Here is an 18,124-nt window from a genome sequence, read left to right as displayed (position 1 = left end):
CAAATGATAATTTAAGGACTTTAAAACACACAGGTGTCTCCCACCTAACATACTCATAGTGGCCCCTTGATTCCTGCAGTCTGCCCTGAAGAGTAGCTTAGATCAGCTCATGACAGAGCAGCAGCTGCCCATCTGGCTTGCAAGTGGTGCTATTAACCTTAGGGCATTTTTATACCTGAAGTGAGAAACCAAAATGGCATATGCTTTATAATTCCAGTTGAAGCAATGTGTGAACAACATGCAGGTAACAAAACCAGCCTCATGGAATTATTAAACTGTATACTACTGTGATCAAGATAACTTGCTTTTTATTTTAGCTTTGCTTTTTTTTAAAAAAAAAAATCTTTCATACAGGCATAAAATGTTTCACCCTACATTAGACTTATATAAGCTTGTCCATATTATTAAACGGATCCTTCCTAATACAGTAGGGCCCCACTCATACAGCGGGTTACGCTCCAGACCCCTGCCGAAAAGCAAAACCCACCGAAAAGCGGAACTCCGTCAATAAAATGGTGCCCGATGCCCAAAAAACACAGTAAAAGCGGAACAAGTGCCGTATGAGTGGGGCCTTATTCTAATTGAAAGCCGCCGTATTAGCAGAACGCTATTGTAAATATAATTACTGCAAAGAAAGAAAGAAAGAAAGAAAGAAAGAAAGAAAGAAAGAAACCCTGCTCTGGGCAGGCATTCCTGGAGGCAAGAAAGCTGTGCTCTCTCTGGAATCAGTCGCCTAAAATGACAGCATCCTATTGTGTCCCCCCATAGAGGATCTGTGCATTTAACAGCTATATGTTGTTGTTGTTATGTGCCTTCAAGTCAACTACGACTTATGGTGACCCTATGAATCAGTGACCTCCAAGAGCATCTGTCGTGAACCACCCCGTTCAGATCTTGTAAGTTCAGGTCTGTGGCCTCCTTTATGGAATCAATCCATCTCTTCTTTGGCCTTCCTCTTTTTCTACTCCCTTCTTTTCCCCCCAGCATTGTTGTCTTTTCTAGTGAATTGTGGATTCTCATGATGTGTCCAAAGTATAACTTCAGTTTCATCATTTTAGCTTCTAATGATAGTTCTGGTTTAATTTGTTCCAACATCCAATTATTTGTCTTTTTAGCAGTCCACGGTATGCTATATAGTAGATAGAAATTCAACAAGGGCTGCTTCTCATACCATTTATCCACAGTTTTAGCCATTCTAATAATGGCAGCCTGCAGAGCGTACGGGCCTGCTCACTACAACTTGAGTAGTAAGCAACCTCTACTCAATCTCTTACCTCCTTCCTCCTCCATCGCCTCCACTCCTATTTTCTACCATCATCATCACACTTCCTTTCCTCTCTTACTAAGTCGACGGAAACAAGTGATGATTGAGTGAGTGTAAGGAGGGCTTTCTGATGACTAGAGAATTTTTGCGGCGTTCTTCAACTTCCTTTGCTTCAAGAAGTCTGACTAACGCTGTACTGTGCATCGCCTCTGCTTTACGTTTCCTCTTCCTGGGGGAGGGAATCTCCTCTACCTCTACTCGAGCGGGCGTGGCTTGCGAGAAGAGGCGGGCCTATTCAGAAAAGTTCCTATGACGTCAGTCGCCTTATATGGACATCGCCATGCAGCTCCGGCGTTTCATTCAGATAAATTGCTTCTTCTTGTAAGCGGAATCCCCTGATTTAAGCGTGGGGAGGGAAATGCAAAGGCTAGGAGAGGCGCTCAGGGAACGGGCTAATAGCCCCTCCGGCTCTGTTTAAAAATAAAAGGTGTTTCGGCCTCCAGACCAGACTCATTACCTAATTGCTGGCTGTGACGGCTTTTGAGGCTAGTTCTAAGGAGCCTCCCCAAGGGAAAGAAACTATAGGGGGAGGCAACGCAAACATGAAGGTAACCGCTCTCGACTCCCGTCAGCTTAAGCAGCTGCTACGGAAGGAACCCGCCCGCTGCCTGGTCCTGGATTGCAGACCATATCTCTCCTATTCGGCTTCTTGCCTCCGAGGATCGCTCAACGTGAATCTCAACTCGGTGGTGATCCGCCGCGCCCACGGGCGGCCCGTGCCCTTGCACTTCGTGGTGCCCGACGAAACGGCCCGAGGGCGGCTTCTTTTGCCGCCGGCTTGTCCGGAGGAAAGAGACGAAGGGGACGCGGTGCCCTCTCGGCTGCTGACGGCGGTGATCGTCCTGGATCAAAACACTCGGCACTGGCGGAAACTTAAGAAAGAAAGCACGGCTCAGATCGTGCTGAATACGCTGCTGGCGAGCCTGCCGGAGACTGGAGCGAGAGTCTGCTTCCTGAAAGGTGAGAGGCGGCCGCGGGAGAAAGAAAAAGAGGCGCAGATGAAAAAGAAGGGAGCTGGGTGGGAGGAAGGGAGAAGCGATGGCGCAGAGCCGTGAGAGCCACCAGTTCCCTCGGCTCGAGGGCTCCTATAGGAGAGTTTGGCTTTCCCTGGCAAAAGTAACACAGGGCACTGAAAAAGCCTCCTTCGAAATTTCCCTCGCCTACACGACTGTTAAGGAGCCCTCACGCTGGACCATCATTCCTCCGGGTGGGAAATCGCTGAATGATCGGGAAGGCAGCAGGTAGCCGCCTTCGACTACTTTAGTAAGGAGGTCCGCCGATAGAATTCTGGCTCTGTTAGACTCGCCTGTACTTAATTTCATTTAAAATATTTCTTGATCGCCTTTTCGTCAGAAAATTCCCGGGCGGTGTACAAAAATGTGATTCAAACGATAGATTCCACAACTTAAGCTGAAACCGCTTGTTTTCCCCACCACACGAGGCCAGTAATCTGAATTCCGTCTTTGAGGGTTCCAGACCCACCACCGTTTGAGGAGCCGACACTGGTGTCGGTTAAGTAATGTCAGACCGTGAAGTTTTTGCAGGTCTTGGGAGGCGATGGGCTCCTTTCCTAAAGCAATGCGTATCTTGGCGAGTGCCAATGCAGCTACGCGCAGGTAGAAGGCAGGGAGTTGCATTATGCGCTAAACAAGAAAGGTTACATGGGGATAGGTAAAGAAATTGCTTTTATTTCTCGCTTTCCCCACAAAACTTTTTTTCATCAACAGCCGAGAGAAAAATCGAGTGGTGATTGGTAGTAAATTAACTCCACCTAGCACGCAAATTGCTTAAAATTTAATATGTGCATTACAAAACCGATACTGTTACAAGTGTCTAGTGAAGGGTTAAGCAAGTGGCATCCATGGCTAATCACGATCATTATTTATATTGGATTAAAATATCAGATGTAAGTTAGTTTTGGATTGAACAGTTATCTAAAGAGAATTGTAGACTGATGGGCAATTAGTTCAAAGTTGCACAGTAAATTGCCCGTGTGGATATGGATGAGTATCCCAAACTCTAACACGCTGGAAACTATTATAAGTGCCCTTGACCCATTCAGTAGTACTATCATAGTTCAATAAATATATCTGGAAAGTGGTATATTAACACATGGGCTGAGGTTGAAACCAAAGTTTATAATACACAAGAGCGCCCCTGTCCTTAAATAAAAGGAGTTAAGCAGTGTAAAAACTCAGCAGTGCCCCCTAAAGGGCAACTCTCTGTAAACTATGAAATTAAAATGAAATATAGATGCCTACCTCTTTTCCTGCTACCTACCCCCTGGGCGTGCTAGGATGGCAGATCCTTTGTAGTTGTTTGGTCAAAAAACCATTTGCTATGGATTTCTGCAACCTACATTTAAAGAGCTTACTATCTGAGTCTTTTATTCTAAGGCATCTTTGGAAGTAGATCATGTTGGCTGGCTTTGTAAAGTGATTTTTTGAAAACATGCACAACATTTAAATGTGTGCTGCCATAGTAGGAAATTCTTTAAGAAAGAAAGAAAGAATTGAGCCCTAGTCTGAATGCAATCTATGTTACATATCCTTAAATAGAATGCTTTACAGTTGCTACCAGTTTCCATCTTCTGGAAGCTGACTAAATTGGTAAATTCTGTTTAAGTCACAAGTTCTTTAGACTCCTGCTATTTTTAGTTCTGTTTGAATGTTCACTATAAAGTAGTAGAAGAGTCTTGAGGTTTATCCCAACGGCTTTGTCTGAACAGTGACATGAGAGAGAAAATTCACTGCTGAATGGAATGAAGTTTCTGACTGGGGTTGGCAGTCATAGTGAGATAAAGGTGTGAGTCAGAACTTTCTTGTCAGCGAACACAGCTACCAGAAATGCAGTCCTGCTCTTCAGAGAATTGCTTTTACTGCTGAATGACATAATCCTTTTCAGTATTTCCCCCCTAATTTTGAAAACTTCAGGTCCTCATTAGTTCACTGTACTTGATCTGCACTTACACTAAGCAATGTTCTGTGTGCTGTCGTGGGTTTTATTTGTTTTTACAAATAAGCTTGTGAAATGGTCTGTGGAACTGATGCTAAACTGGGGTTAGAAACTGCCATTTCATGTAGGCTTCACCATAGGTTTTTCAAAATCAGATTTCTATAAAAACCACCCCTTGCCATAAAGCCATTTCCCAACACTGGTAAATTTGTGATATGTTTTATCATCAAACATGTCAGCCTCGGAGGGGAGGGGACATAACCCTAAAGGGTCTAGGGTGGTTTTTTAAAACTGTAAAATAGCAATTATTTTCCATAAGAGAAACTGCAGCCCTAAATGTCATTTTTTAAATGCTGGATTCTGCTGCCACTTTGCTATGCCTAGCATTTTAATCACTGATAGTGAAAATTGAGCATTTTTCTCCATCTCTCACAAGATGAGTAATGTAGCATTAACAGAAATAATAGCAACAGAGTTCAGCCAGTGGGGGAGCTGTGTGTGTGTGTGTGCGTGTGTGTGTGTGCGCGTGTGCGTGCGTGCGTGTGTGTGTGTGAGGACTTGATGAAAAGATGACTCATTTTAAGAATTGCCTGAAAATCTCCTGATTCGCACGTCCCTTACTACTCGCCTCCTAAGCACAGACATCATCCATCCAAATGAAATGAGCTGGGCTTGTTCCCTTTGTTTATGAAAACATGGGCAGAAAAATAGTTAAATAATATATAAAATCCCTGTCTATAAACTATCAGGAGGCATAGAATTAAGATATAGATTGAAATGTCAGTGTATTTCAGAGCAAGGTTGAGAAGAGCCAACTGTTAACTATAAAAGTTTTAATGGCCTACTCTGAAACCCATATAGAGCCCTGTTCAGATGACCAGCCACCCTGGTATACCACAGCGGGGAGGAGAGCCTGGCTGGGAGTCCAGAGTCTGTGAGTTCAAATCCCCACTCAAGTCTTCTGGGTGTAAAGGCCAGCTAAAGATCACCCCCACAGTGAGTGGCTCAGGGGTTAGTGCCCTGCCACCTGTGCAGCTGTGGGCAAGCTGCATAGTCCCAAGGAGCCCAGTTGCCCCCCAGCTGGCAGTTGCAGACAAGGAAGGGGCTGGCTTGTGCAGCTGTGGCAAGCTGAGCAGGCCCTAGCCAGCTGAGGAGGACTAGCCTCAGAGGGAGGCAATAGTAAACCCCCTCTGAATACCACTTACCATGAAAACCCTATTCATAGGGTAGCCATAAGTCAGGATTGACTTGAAGGCAGTCCATTTCCATTTTCAGATGACCGAATACTCTGCCTTAAGCTGTTGCTCCAGGATAGTTTAGTGTTCCATCATTCTGCCACGTGATAAGGAGAACTTTTTTACCGTACTTCAGCGTAAAGTGCGGTAGAATGATGCCGTGGTGTCCATCTGTTCAATATTCAGAGCTTTAGTTGATCAAGGGTCTCTTTCTCTGTTAATTGTTTTGGGCTCAGGTAGCTTTTTGTGATGGTAAGCTGGAATTTAAAATGTGGAGATAATTAAGCTCCTGCATTGTGGCTGGATTGAATGAATCCATAAAATAGCCTGCTTAGAATCTACTGAAACCAACACTTCTGTTGACTTTGGATTGTTCTGTTATTTCTTTGCTGTCAATATCCTACTATGCATGTTTCAGCATGCTTCAGCATGCATCTACTCAAAGGACAAAATATAACAGAACAAATCCGAGAGTGCAAGTTTTAAAATACTAGCTTATTTGAGCCTCTGTAATTCCTTGGATAGAGATTCAGATATTCAATTTTTCCAGTGCTATCATTTATCTCTGGGAAGATGTAGCAATAAGGCACTTTCCATGACAGTTATTCACTGAAACATACTGCATCACAAACTACAAGTTTTGTTACCCAAATAAATATCCTTTTGAAGAACTGTAAAAAAAAAAAAGACATTGAAATGTACTGTAGTATAATTTGTGCTTGAAAGCACAGATTGATTCAAGATGTAGTTTATGCGCATGTTTCACAATCTAGTAAACATCAAGCTGCAACTTAATAGAGAGATTTGTTTCCACTAATTGTGTAGTGAAACATCTATTGAACAGTGCAAAACCACTCAACGGGGTTTTTTAGTTGTCTGAGCCCATCATAGATTTAATTAAATTTTATAGCTCTTTAATGGATCCGTTTCATTTGCCAGAAGGCAATGGAATGGAAGTTGTTAATCAATATACAACAGCCTCTCTGAATTTGCACTTTTTCAAATGAATATAAAGTTATATGGTAATAAATTTCTCAACAGCAAATGGAGAATTAATTGTTAGTGTTGGTCTTTTATCCTTTGAAATGGATTCAACTGATTTCTGTTTGGAAAGAACTGCCAACTTCAAACTTTTCTACTCTTTTAATTGTGCACAGTTTAGATGTGATAGCAGAAACTTCCCCACTTTTTTAATGAAGCTCCTTATGCAATGAGAACTATCACCACCTCAAATTAATTAGTGATCAGGCACAATTAAATTATTTCCCCCTCTAAACCCTGCTAATTCATGTTTCTTTGTCTGCTTCTTTTTCCCTAGGAGGCTATGAAACCTTTTATTCGCAGTATCCTGAGTTTTGCATAGATGTAAAACCCACATCCCAAGACAGAACTGAAACAGAGAGAAGCATCAGCAGCCTCTATGAGAAGCAGTGCATCCACCACAAACCAGCATATGATCAGGTGTGTTGAGGAAGATATGACTAATCCCACCCACGCTCAGGCTCCTTGGGGGCTCTTCCTGTCATCATACTGTTCGTAGCTGACTAGTTCACTCTTTTATTCATGTGTGGAAATGTGACAAAAGGACTCAACGCGCATGTGTGTCATCTTTCAAATAACAGGTTGGGGTGTGATGCACTTTTCAAGACAAGTGACCTTATGTTGAACCGATGAAAGAAGGATCCATTCAAATCCATACTCACGCGCACACACACATATATGTTCATGTCTTTCTTCCAAGGAGCTCAAGGTGATGTACATGGCTCGCGAACCTCCCCTTTTTATCCCCACAACAGCCCTGTGAGGTAGGGGAGGCTGAGAGATTTTGACTGGTCCAAGGTCACCCAGTGAGCTTCATAGCTGAGTGGGGATTTATTACCTTAACTCTTTCCCTCATTCCAAACCAACTGGTACTATTGGAAGTTTTTAAACACATCATCATCATCATCATCATTACAGTAGGGCCCCGCTTTTCATTCCACTAATACGACGGCTTTCAATTAGAGTAAGGCCCACTCATACGGAGCTTGTTCTGCTTTTACAGCATTTTTTGGGTGCCGGGCGCCATTTTATTGACAGAGTTCTACTTTTTGGCAGGTTTCGCTTTTAGGTGGAGGTCTGGAACGTAACCCGCCATATGAGTGGGGCCCTACTGTATTATTATTTATCAGTTGCTTTCCTTCAAAGCAACTCGAAGTGACTTACAACAATAAGATCAAAACCAATAACAACAAACACAACGCAACCTAAAAACAGATCAATGCAAATAAAGACAGGTCTTGCAAGACCTGCCACATTAAAAGAGGCCATTGTTACCTAAAGCCCTTCGAATTAAAGCTCAAAAGCCTGGGGGGAAAGGAAGGCTTTTGCCTGTTGCCTGAAAATAGATAATGATGGTACCAGGTGTACCTCCCTAGGAAGAGGATTCCACAAGTAGGAAGCCACCACTGAAAAGGCCTGTTCTCATGTTGCCACCCTCTGCACTTCCTTCAGGGGCACACGGAGAAGGGCCTTACATGAAGAATACAGGGTCCAGGTTGGTTTGTGTGGGGAGAGACAGTCCTTGAGGTATTCAGGTCCTGAACCGCAAAAGCAGCTCTTTGAATTAAGCCTGGAAACTAATTGGCAGCCACTACAGTTGTGTCAGAATAGGTGTTATATGTTCTGACGGTCCTATGCTTGTTAACAATCTGACTGCCAAATTCTGTACCAGCTACAGTTCCCAAACCGTCCTCAAAGGCAGTCCCTCATATAAAGCATTGTAATAATCCAACCTAGAGGTTACCACGCATAGACTACTGAATTTAGGCTGTCCCTGTCCATGTAGAAGCACAGCTTGGCCATCAGTCGAAGCTGATGAAAGGTGTTCTGTGCCACTAAGGCCACTTGAGCCTGAAGTGACAGTAATGGATCCAGATTTTCTCCTTCAGTATTCCTACCTACTACCCTTGCCATTTACTGGGCTTACGTGTCCCCTTTTCTCAGCTCTTCCCTGAAAAAATGATATGCATTAAAATGACCTAATAAAATCTTTTTTCTTTTTTTAAAACAAACAAACTAGGAATGGAAAATATTTCTACCATGTATTTTTGTAGGAAAAAATGAAATTCAAAAGTGGCACTTCTCCGCAGAACCACTTTATTATTTACATTTCTATCCCATCTTTCCTCCAAGGAGTTTATAAAATAGCTTTCTTTCCTATTTTATTCCCACGCCAATCCTACAGGCTAGGCTAGGCTGAGAGGGTGTCGGCCTCAAGATCACCTCTGGTGAGCTTCATGGCTGAGTGGCAATTTGAACCTGGGTTTCCCCAATCTTAGCCTTCATGTGTGTAACCACTATACCACTCAGGGTCTGTTACACATCACACATTTTGTGTTCCTCAAACTGATGTGTGAAAGAGGTGAGCTCATGTATGTATGAATGGTGCCTGGGCCTCGTTTTCTGGGCAGTGAACATAATGCTGTGATGATTTCTAGCAAGCAGCTCTGTCAGGTTCTTCTCTTCTTTACCGCCTTCCATCCACAAAGGGGGAGAAAATGGAGCATTATAAGGCAATGTGGGTTGCTAAGAGCAGCAGGGGGGAGAGTTGTGTTTCTGACGTGGCAGGACTGAGGCCCCTGTGCTGTTGCTGCTTTGGGATACGAATACATCTTGAAGTCAGAGGCTCTGTGCAAACACATGCCAGCTGCCATCCTGAAATTTTTAATTAGGCATGGATGAAAAGGGTGTCATGCTAAGCCTAATAATGTGTTTGTGTTTTTCTTTCAAACTGAACTTTATTTATTTATTTATTTATTAAATTTATATACTGCCCCATAGCCGAAGCTCTCTGGGCGGTTTACAACAAACAAAACCAATAACATACAATTAAAAACCACATATCATCAATTAAAATAAGTTAATTATACAAAAGTGAAGTTATAATTAAACACATACTAAGTGCATATTAAATACTAGAATGCTAAAATGCTAAAATACTAAAATGCCTGGGAGAAGAGGAAGGTTTTTACCTGGCTCCGGAAAGATAATAATGTTGGCGCCAGGCGTATCTCATCAGGAAGAGTATTCCATAATTCGGGGGCCACCACTGAGAAGGCCCTTTTTCTTGTTGTCACCATCCGGGCTTCTCTCTGAGTAGGCACCCGGAGGAGGGCCTTCGATGTTGAGCGCAGTGTACAGGTGGGTTCATATCGGGAGAGGCGTTGCATCAGGTATTGTGGTCCCATGCCGTATAAGGCTTTATAGGTTAAAACCAGCACCTTGAATTGAGCCCGGAAACATATAGGCAACCAGTGCAAGCGGGCCAGAATCGGTGTTATATGTACAGACCGTCTGGTCCCGGTAATCAGTCTGGCCGCCACATTTTGCACGAGCTGCAGTTTCCAAGCCATCTTCAAGGGCAGCCCCACGTAGAGTGCATTGCAGTAATCTAATTTAGAGGTTAACAGAGCATGGACAACTGAAGCAAGGTTTTCCCTGTCCAGATAGTGGCGTAGCTGGGCCACCAGCCGAAGTTGGTAAAAAGCACTCCGTGCCACCGAGGCTACTTGAGCCTCCAATGACAGGGATTGTTCTAAAAGAACTCCCAGACTACAAACCTGCTCCTTCAGGGGGAGTGCAACCCCATCCAGGACAGGTGGAACCTCCACCATCTGGTCAGGGGAACCACCTACTAACAGCATCTCAGTCTTGTCTGGATTGAGCTTCAATTTGTTCGCTCTCATCCAAATGCACACTGTATAGTATTGCCAAGATATCTTTGAGGCTTCTGGTTAAATGACTTTGTGCCTAGAAGCCTCAATCAAGAGACCCTTTAACAGGCTTCGTGTCTATATTTTTTAATACGATGCTTTGAAACAATTTCCCCCTCTCCTTTTTTCATCTTGTCAAAGAGAGGAAAGAGTAAAAACCCTTTGAGTGTGCACTTTAGGGCTTGGGGGTAATGCACAAGGAAACATATGAGTGTAATTGCTCTGACCCCACACTTTGTAAATGTGAATGAGAAAAATCATCCCCTCTCCCCCCCCCAAGGGCTCTTCTGCTGCAGCAGTCTGCGGTGAGCAAGTGTGTTATCCTCTTAGGGCACTACATGGGTGGATAAATGGTTGACCAGCACTCTCTGTCACAGTCCTGCTTTACTCACAACCCATAAGTCTTAAAGGGCAATCCCTGTTCTAATTTCTGCAAGTGCTGATGAAGTATCAGGACTGACATAGGAGGCAAAGCTCTCATTGTGCCAAGCCCACAGTAGTAATTCTATCTTTGCAGCTGGAACCGCATCTCTTGCAAAGTACTTCCTGTCTGGGTGCTACAGTCATTGATCACAGTGATGTCTGGAAAACACCCTAAAACTGTTCAAAGCTCAGCCCCTGCTGTTTGTGTTCTGCTGACTCTCCTAAAGCTGCAGGAAAGTCTAATTATATGTGGTTCCTTGCCTTCCAGGGTGGCCCAGTAGAGATCCTGCCTTTCCTGTACCTTGGCAGTGCCTACCATGCTTCCAAGTGTGAATTCCTAGCCAATCTGAACATCACAGCACTCCTGAATGTCTCCAGAAAGAGCTCTGAGCCCTTTACAGACCAGTACTGCTATAAATGGATTCCAGTGGAGGATAGTCACACAGCAGACATCAGCTCACACTTCCAGGAAGCAATAGAATTTATTGGTAGGTGTGTTTCTCTTTATTGAAGTAAATAGTCATGCCTGTGGAGTTCATGTCTCTATGTCACCAGAAATATATTTAGTTTGGGCTAGGGAGGGTCTCTTCCAGATCCTTCACTCACTAGGGAGAATCATCTCTCCCTCTCCCCCAAGCCACATTGCCCCCACTTCTCTAATGGTCTTCTGTAGGATGGTTAAAACCTTTCTTTTCAGGAAGGCTTTTAGGCCATAAACAGCTGCTCCCTTACTGAAGTGGCTTTAGAGCATCTGCTTAAGCTATATTTTTGTTGTAAATTGTTTAAAATTGAGTTGTGTTAAACTCATTTTGCTATCTACCTAGAGCTAGTTGAAGGATAGTGGGGTGTAAAACTTTTGAAGTACATACAGGCATACCCCGCTTAATGTCACTTCACTTAATGTCGCCTCGCTATAACGTACATGCTCCATATGCCTGTATTTCTCCAGAAACGCAGCGCAGCAGCAGAGGCTTTAGCACGTGGGTGTGGAAATAGACGCGATCGTGCCACTGCAAATCAGCTGGGAGGCGCGATCACGATCAGCTGGGAGGCACGGCAGCGCAGCAGCAGAGGCTTTAGTGCCGGGGGTGGAAATAGCTGCGATCGCGCCACTGCAAATCAGCTGGGGGGCATGATCGCAATCAGCTGAGAGGCGCAGCAGCGCAGCAGCAGAGGCTTTAGCACGGGGCTTTGTGGCTCCGCATGAAGGAGAGGTAAAAAAGTTTTAAAAGGTAGTGCTTCACTTTAAGGACATTTTCGGTTTACATACTCACTCTGGTCCCATTGAGTACGTTAATGCGAGGTATTACTGTAATAACTTCCATTGGGTACCTCTGGTAGCAAAAAATACTATGGTACCTTTTGACAGGTCTGCTATGGCATAAGCCTTTGTGGACTAGAGCTCACTTTGCCAGATGCATCTCTTAAGCTGGCTGGCAAACATATGGACATGCTGTAAGCGGGGCTGCATGGTGGCAGACGCTGGCTGTTGAACTCTTTCCTACAGCTGCATAAAAAGGGCTGCACCAAGAGTGGCAATCTTTGGTAGGATTTTAGGGGCACCAGTTCTACAGAGCTGGGCAGCAACCGCAAGAGAAGCGCTAGAAGGTTTTTGGAGGAAAGGACATGGAGACTAGCTAGAAGAGAACAACCTTGTGGGAAATCAGGAGAATCAACCCAGGTACAGATCAGTAGAAAAGTATGTGTGTGGGGGTGGGGTGGATAATCTCAGCAGGGGAGAGGAGATGTAACAAGGAGTTCTTAGTGACAAGCGAATGAGTAATGTGTATGACTACATAAGGAGAGGCTCTATGATGAGGTGGGGTGTTCAGCCCCAAAGTAAAACCCTGACTGACTCTGAATGAAGAGTGTCTTCAGAGGCTTTGAGGGCTTTTCAGGAGCTCTGTGGCATCCTTGTTCTCTCTCCCCCACACCCACCCACAAGTCGTTACAGAGAGAGAATGTCAAACGGCCAGATCAGATGGAAATCTAATGTGCTTGTCCCTAGGACATCCCCCTCACGTTTACTTATACCAAAAAAAGAGACTTGAAGAGGGCTTTTACGTAAAGCTTAAATTGTATAAAAAATAAAAGTGCATGTGTAGGTTGTCACTACATGCAAAGCTTATGAGGTAGACATGTGGTCCACGGGGGACAGGGATGTTGGATGTTAATGCAAGTGTTTGTTACTGATACCAATTTTCTATTAATGGGGCTTATAGCATGGAAACTAGCTAAAAAGCCTTACGCGATTTGGAAAGCTGTAATACCCCCTTTCCTACAATAGGAAATCCATAACAAAATTCTCACTGACTGTACTTCCTGCATTTCATTTCCCTCTCATTGGGGTGTTTTACAGTCCCCTCCCAACCAAGTGTATCATGTGGCTGCAACTCAGGAGAATCACTTCATGCACCTGAAGGGGTGGACTCTAGCCCACAAAAATCTTACGCCATAATAAATGTGTTTGTCTTTTAGTATGCCACAAGACAATTTTTTTTTTTCCTGCAGCAGATTAATGCCCCTCTGGAAAGTGTTAAGAGGAAGGTGGAACTGCTGTCCAGGGCTATTTGACAAATGTAGAGAGGGTAGGATTACTAAATGACAGAAATTACTAGGTCTACCTTTGTGCCGCAGAGATTGTAATTTCAGTAACTCGGATAACTTGTTGCATTAGAAGAAGAAAAAAAAGCTCACACATCTGTGGGCATAATTCCATGATTCCTTGCTTTTTGTCATTTTTAAAAGAGAAACACTGTCTTTCCGAGTTACCAGAACATAATGGGGAAAAAATTGTGAATTGGGAAGTCCCCAGTTCAAATTTTGTTCCTACTGTGGGCTTGCTGGGTAGCTTTTCATGAGCTGATACCTACTTGCCTCAGTCCCCCATCTTCAAGAGAAGGTTAATAAAACTGACCCATCTTACGGGGTTGTTGCGAGAATTACTGAGAATGTTAAGTGCTCTACATTCAGTGTAAGTGTTACTTTAATGCTTCATAATGCAATGCTGTGCCCTAAGCCTTGGCAGCAGCAAGTGATTTAGGACCCAGTATTGCATTAACAGGCATTAAAATAATACTTACGTTGAACGTAAAGCACTTAACATTCTCAGTAATCCTCAAAACAACCCTGCAAGGTGGGTCAGTTGTGTTAATCCATGTAGCAAATTAATTATCGCATATTAATCTTGGGACCAGTAGTTCAGAGTGCTAAGAGACTGCTGTTCCCCTCTCAAAGCTACAATTCCCAGAGTTTCCTGGGAAAAGGGATTGATTGTTAAACCACTCTGAGAATTGTAGCTCTATAAGGGGAATAGGGGTGTCTTTACTCTCAACATGCTTAACAAACTACATTTCCCAGGATTCTTTGGGGAATGCCATGATTGTTTAAAATGGTTTAAATGTATAGTGCAATGAGCCCTAAAATGAAACTTGGGGAATATATTTCTCAGGCCAGCCAGAGCAGGGCAAGTTCTATTTTTAATCCATACATTTTGCACAAGGAGCTTATTTTCAGCCTTTTCCTTTTAATCGTATAACAATAATTGAATTGTGTGAGTAACTGTGGGGCCTCCCGTTGAGTAAAATGGTAGTTCTGCCTCAGCCATTTATAGCCTGACTTAAATCCAAGTGCCACTTATCAAGGGTTATAATTAGAGATTTTAGGCTACTTTATTGTGCATTTTGTGGTGGAAACCCCAGGAACCCAGGACTTGACATGCCTGCTCAAAATGCATGCAGAGCGTTGACCAAAAGAGCCCACAGGGTGGGGACAAAAGAAGGGCCTTTCATGCTCTTAGCCAACAGAAAAATAGGCACATCTCCTCCTCGGATTGGAGGGAACATGCAGCAAGCCTGCACCTTTCACTGCAACGTCAGTGTCATTTGTGAAAAGAACCTAACTGTGAATTCAGTTCTTTTGTGGTATTGTACTGTTTGTCTTATTACACATCTGCTGCTGTAATTTGGCTAGATGAAGAGGAGGGAAACCTCTTATCTTTATCCATACTTATTAATCTACTGTGTAGCAATTAAGATTTGTTATCTGAATAAATGATGTAAATGCTAAGCCACTGTTGATGGAATAAGTAAAATTCCTTGTCTGGCATTCTGAAATTAATTCCATTTGTGGAACATCTTCTGTCAGCCCACTATACCTTTTTTGAAATTAGTTGTGAAATAAGATTTCAACAATTGTTTGCATAAGGGTGCTCTGCCATTACGGGCATCCACTTGTAATGACAGCTAATATCTTCAATGCATCATCATCACCATATATTATTATTATTATTTCCCTCTAGACTGCACCAGAAGGGCAGGGGGCAAAATCTTGGTGCACTGCGAAGCTGGAATTTCTCGCTCTCCCACGATCTGTATGGCTTATCTGATGAAAATGAGAAAGTTCCGCCTGGAGGAGGCTTTTGATTACATCAAGCAACGTAGGAGTCTGATCTCGCCAAACTTTGGTTTCATGGGCCAGCTGCTACAGTATGAGTCAGAAATATTGTCTTCTACTCCCAGCCCTCCTGTTGCCTCTTGCAAAAGGGATGCTGTGTCATTCTTCAGTGAAGAGCTGGCTTTGGGCAAAAGTTTTGAAGGTTCCTGTTTTGCCTTTCCTACCTCAGTTTTGAATTCTGTGCCCATTCACTCACCTGTCCATCAGCTAAAACTTAATCCTATTGCTGCATCTTCATCCTGCTGGACCCTCCTGGGAACAAGAGACAATACAGTCCCATGAACGCAGCAGAGACTCTAAAAGACCTTTCATCTACATGCAATACAGAGGACCTCACGAATTTCATCCGAAACTGGACACTTGAATGACTGTCTATGCCAGGAAGGGAAAAAGTACTTTTATGGGGTCGGTGTTCAGTGCATTTAAGCTTGGGGCTAGCTATGCAGTTTGAGATTGCTACCTTTTGCTGAGCCTAGCTAACTCCTGCTTTAGCTCAAATTGGCCTAGGCTTCGAGTATGAAGATTATTCTTCCTCTTCCCAGAGGTAGATACCCTTATTATGGGTGAGAATTTGTGTATGTACACTGGTTAGGTCAGGCTTTCAAGAGTGAATGTATTTAAAGGAAGAAAAGTTGTGCATCTTTTAAGAGCTTTTAAAAATTGTGGATTGTTTGTGCATCCACTACTGTACTTCCAGACAATGCTGGAATAGAGAGAACACCACATAAAGTCAGACCTGTCTGATTACTTCTCACTTCCTGTCTCCTTCCCTCTCTCCTAATTATAGCCTTGTTTTAAAAGTGTAAGCAATAAACAGCTGTGTCAGGAAAGCAGAGCTGTAATGAAAAGCACAATTTACAAAAGAAGCGAACACTGACATTTTGGTGATGGCAAAAACTTGAATGTTTGCTTTTTTCCTGTTTTGTGTGTTTTTAATAAGCCCTACACTGCAGGCTGAAAGGAGCAGAACATGTCTTTCTTCCCACATTCAACAGTCCTCCATTGCTTATTGCTGTACATCTGGGGCCAGGTTTATTCTCCAGAAGTCTTGGGTGCTTATCGTTTTCTGACGTAGGTAACAGAACTACTTAGTCCTGCCGTGAGGAACTTGTAACTGTTCCAAGGCTGCAACACCACAGGGACTCCACTCCTCATCCAATTGAATCCAGCTTGAGTTTCCAGAGATGCCTTATTTTCAAGGAATGTTTCATTCTTAAAATGAATGGTCCTATCAAAACTCAAGGAGTTCCCCATGTTCCATTAGGTACATCCACTATGTTCTATTTTAGCCCTGAAACCCTGGCAACTCTAAATCTGACACTGGATGCGGCAGCCCAATATGCTTTTTTCTTCAGCCTTATTCACAAATGACACCAGCAAAACTGTGTGTGGATTGACAAGTGTAGTGGGCACATTGCAATTACCCTTTGAACTAAGTACAGTCAAATTCAGGCTGGTAGTATACACATGTGCTGCTGGCTTGTGGGGGTGGTGGACCCAGTGTCCTTCTGGTTATTGTTGGACATCTGCATAGCCATCAGCCTCAGCCAGCATGGCCAAAGATCAGAGGTGATGGGAGGTATAGTTTAGCAATATCAGGAGGATTACAAGTTCCCCACCCTGGCTTATCTGCTCCTGGCATCTGGTGGTAGAAAGGCCAAACGGGTTTGCAATACATATGGGAACACTGTTCCACAGCTATGTTTTGGCTTGACCCAAATGACCAAAGCACAGATCATAACATGGCTGCAGTTCAGTTGCAGTCCAGTAACTGGGCCATATGTAGGACATGCTGCTGAGCTAACCAACTGAAAAAATAAGTGGAGGGAACTGCATAGGTTGTAGACAGGCCATATTTGCAGGTCACCCTAGACTTGGAACTCTCTTGGGAGATGACTGCTTCCTCCAGGATGCTTTCACTAAGAGTAGCAAAGACAAAATTATAAATGAACTGGCAATCCTGCAGCAATTGGTTATGTAGAGTGTTTTAGAATTCTTAAATGCTTACCCAATGAAAATTTCTTTTTCTCTGTCCACTGCAATTAGATTTGCTGGATTTTAAGACTTAAAAATTTGGGGAGGAGGGCAGCTTGCCAGCAATGTATCTCCCTAATGAAGTGTTAGCAATTTATACATTATGTGTTCTTGTTGAATGTCATGTGGCTTGCTTTTCCATGTATTGATCAATCTCTTCCATAACACATTTCTGGCTGTGGAATAACATTTCTTAGCAAATGGGGGACACTTTTTTGCAGGGGATCTGTGTGTCTAGCTTGTATGTCTACAGGTGGCTCTTGTGCTGCTGTGTACTGTCACATTTTTTTCTAAATGTGGGAAATGGCAATAATTGCCTGGATATAACTTGTAAATGTGAATGAGAACTTTTTTAAAAAAGAGTGTAAAATAATAAAAAATTGGAAACCTTTTGTTCTATGGATTACATGCAGCAAGTCAGGCAACTTCTGAAAATATTCTTCCCAAGGTTCAGGATGCAGTTCAGAAAAACAGAAAGCATGCCAACTAAGGGAGATGGAGCTCTTCATAAGGGGTGCTTACTACCAAATCATGGGTATGGGAATCCTGTGTTTTGGGTATGAACATGTGTGTGCACGCACACACAATTTTAAAGCTTCTATTGAAAACAAAACACTTTAATAACCCACTTTCAAATGCATGTAACTATAATGGATCCCACACCAGAGATGTAGATAACTGGAGTTCTGAAAAGAAAGTAGCAAACCATTTAACAAAATTCACAATACCTTCAAAACTACCAACAGCTGCTTTCTGAAAGAAATAGTTATGGTGACAGTAGGAAACTCTTTTATTGAATGCATTTATGCTTGCCTGTGCCCTTGAATGGTACCAAGCTTCATTGGTGAGCATCCAATAAAATATGGCTCACCATTCATGAAGGTTCAAGAAGTCTATTCAATAACTCATGTGAATGGAGTGTGTACCTTAGAACTTCCCATCCC

At 43.2% G+C, this 18,124-nt stretch overlaps 1 protein-coding gene across 1 annotated transcript; it reads left to right on the top strand.

Annotated features, from left to right (window-relative positions):
- Window positions 1–1,608: 1,608 nt before the first annotated feature.
- On the top strand, window positions 1,609–17,572 carry DUSP5 (dual specificity phosphatase 5). The gene is made up of 4 exons (XM_061636036.1): window positions 1,609–2,284; window positions 6,833–6,975; window positions 10,960–11,179; window positions 14,992–17,572. The coding sequence occupies exons 1-4, from the start codon at window positions 1,867–1,869 to the stop codon at window positions 15,426–15,428; spliced, it is 1,218 nt and encodes a 405-aa protein (XP_061492020.1). The 5' UTR covers window positions 1,609–1,866; the 3' UTR covers window positions 15,429–17,572.
- The last annotated feature ends 552 nt before the right edge of the window (window positions 17,573–18,124 follow it).

The sequence above is a fragment of the Rhineura floridana genome, chromosome 7 (assembly GCF_030035675.1).
Source record: "Rhineura floridana isolate rRhiFlo1 chromosome 7, rRhiFlo1.hap2, whole genome shotgun sequence".
NCBI lineage: Eukaryota > Metazoa > Chordata > Lepidosauria > Squamata > Rhineuridae > Rhineura > Rhineura floridana.
The sequence above is the reverse complement of the archived record's forward strand: the minus strand, read 5'-3'. Positions and strand labels throughout refer to the sequence as shown.

Coding starts and splice junctions, on each gene's coding strand:
- DUSP5 (XM_061636036.1), top strand. CDS start 1,867: ATGAAGGTAACCGCTCTCGACTCCCGTCAGCTTAAGCAGCTGCTACGG. Junction 6,976..10,959: donor ACAAACCAGCATATGATCAG/GTGTGTTGAGGA, acceptor CTTGCCTTCCAG/GGTGGCCCAGTAGAGATCCT. Junction 11,180..14,991: donor GGAAGCAATAGAATTTATTG/GTAGGTGTGTTT, acceptor ATTTCCCTCTAG/ACTGCACCAGAAGGGCAGGG.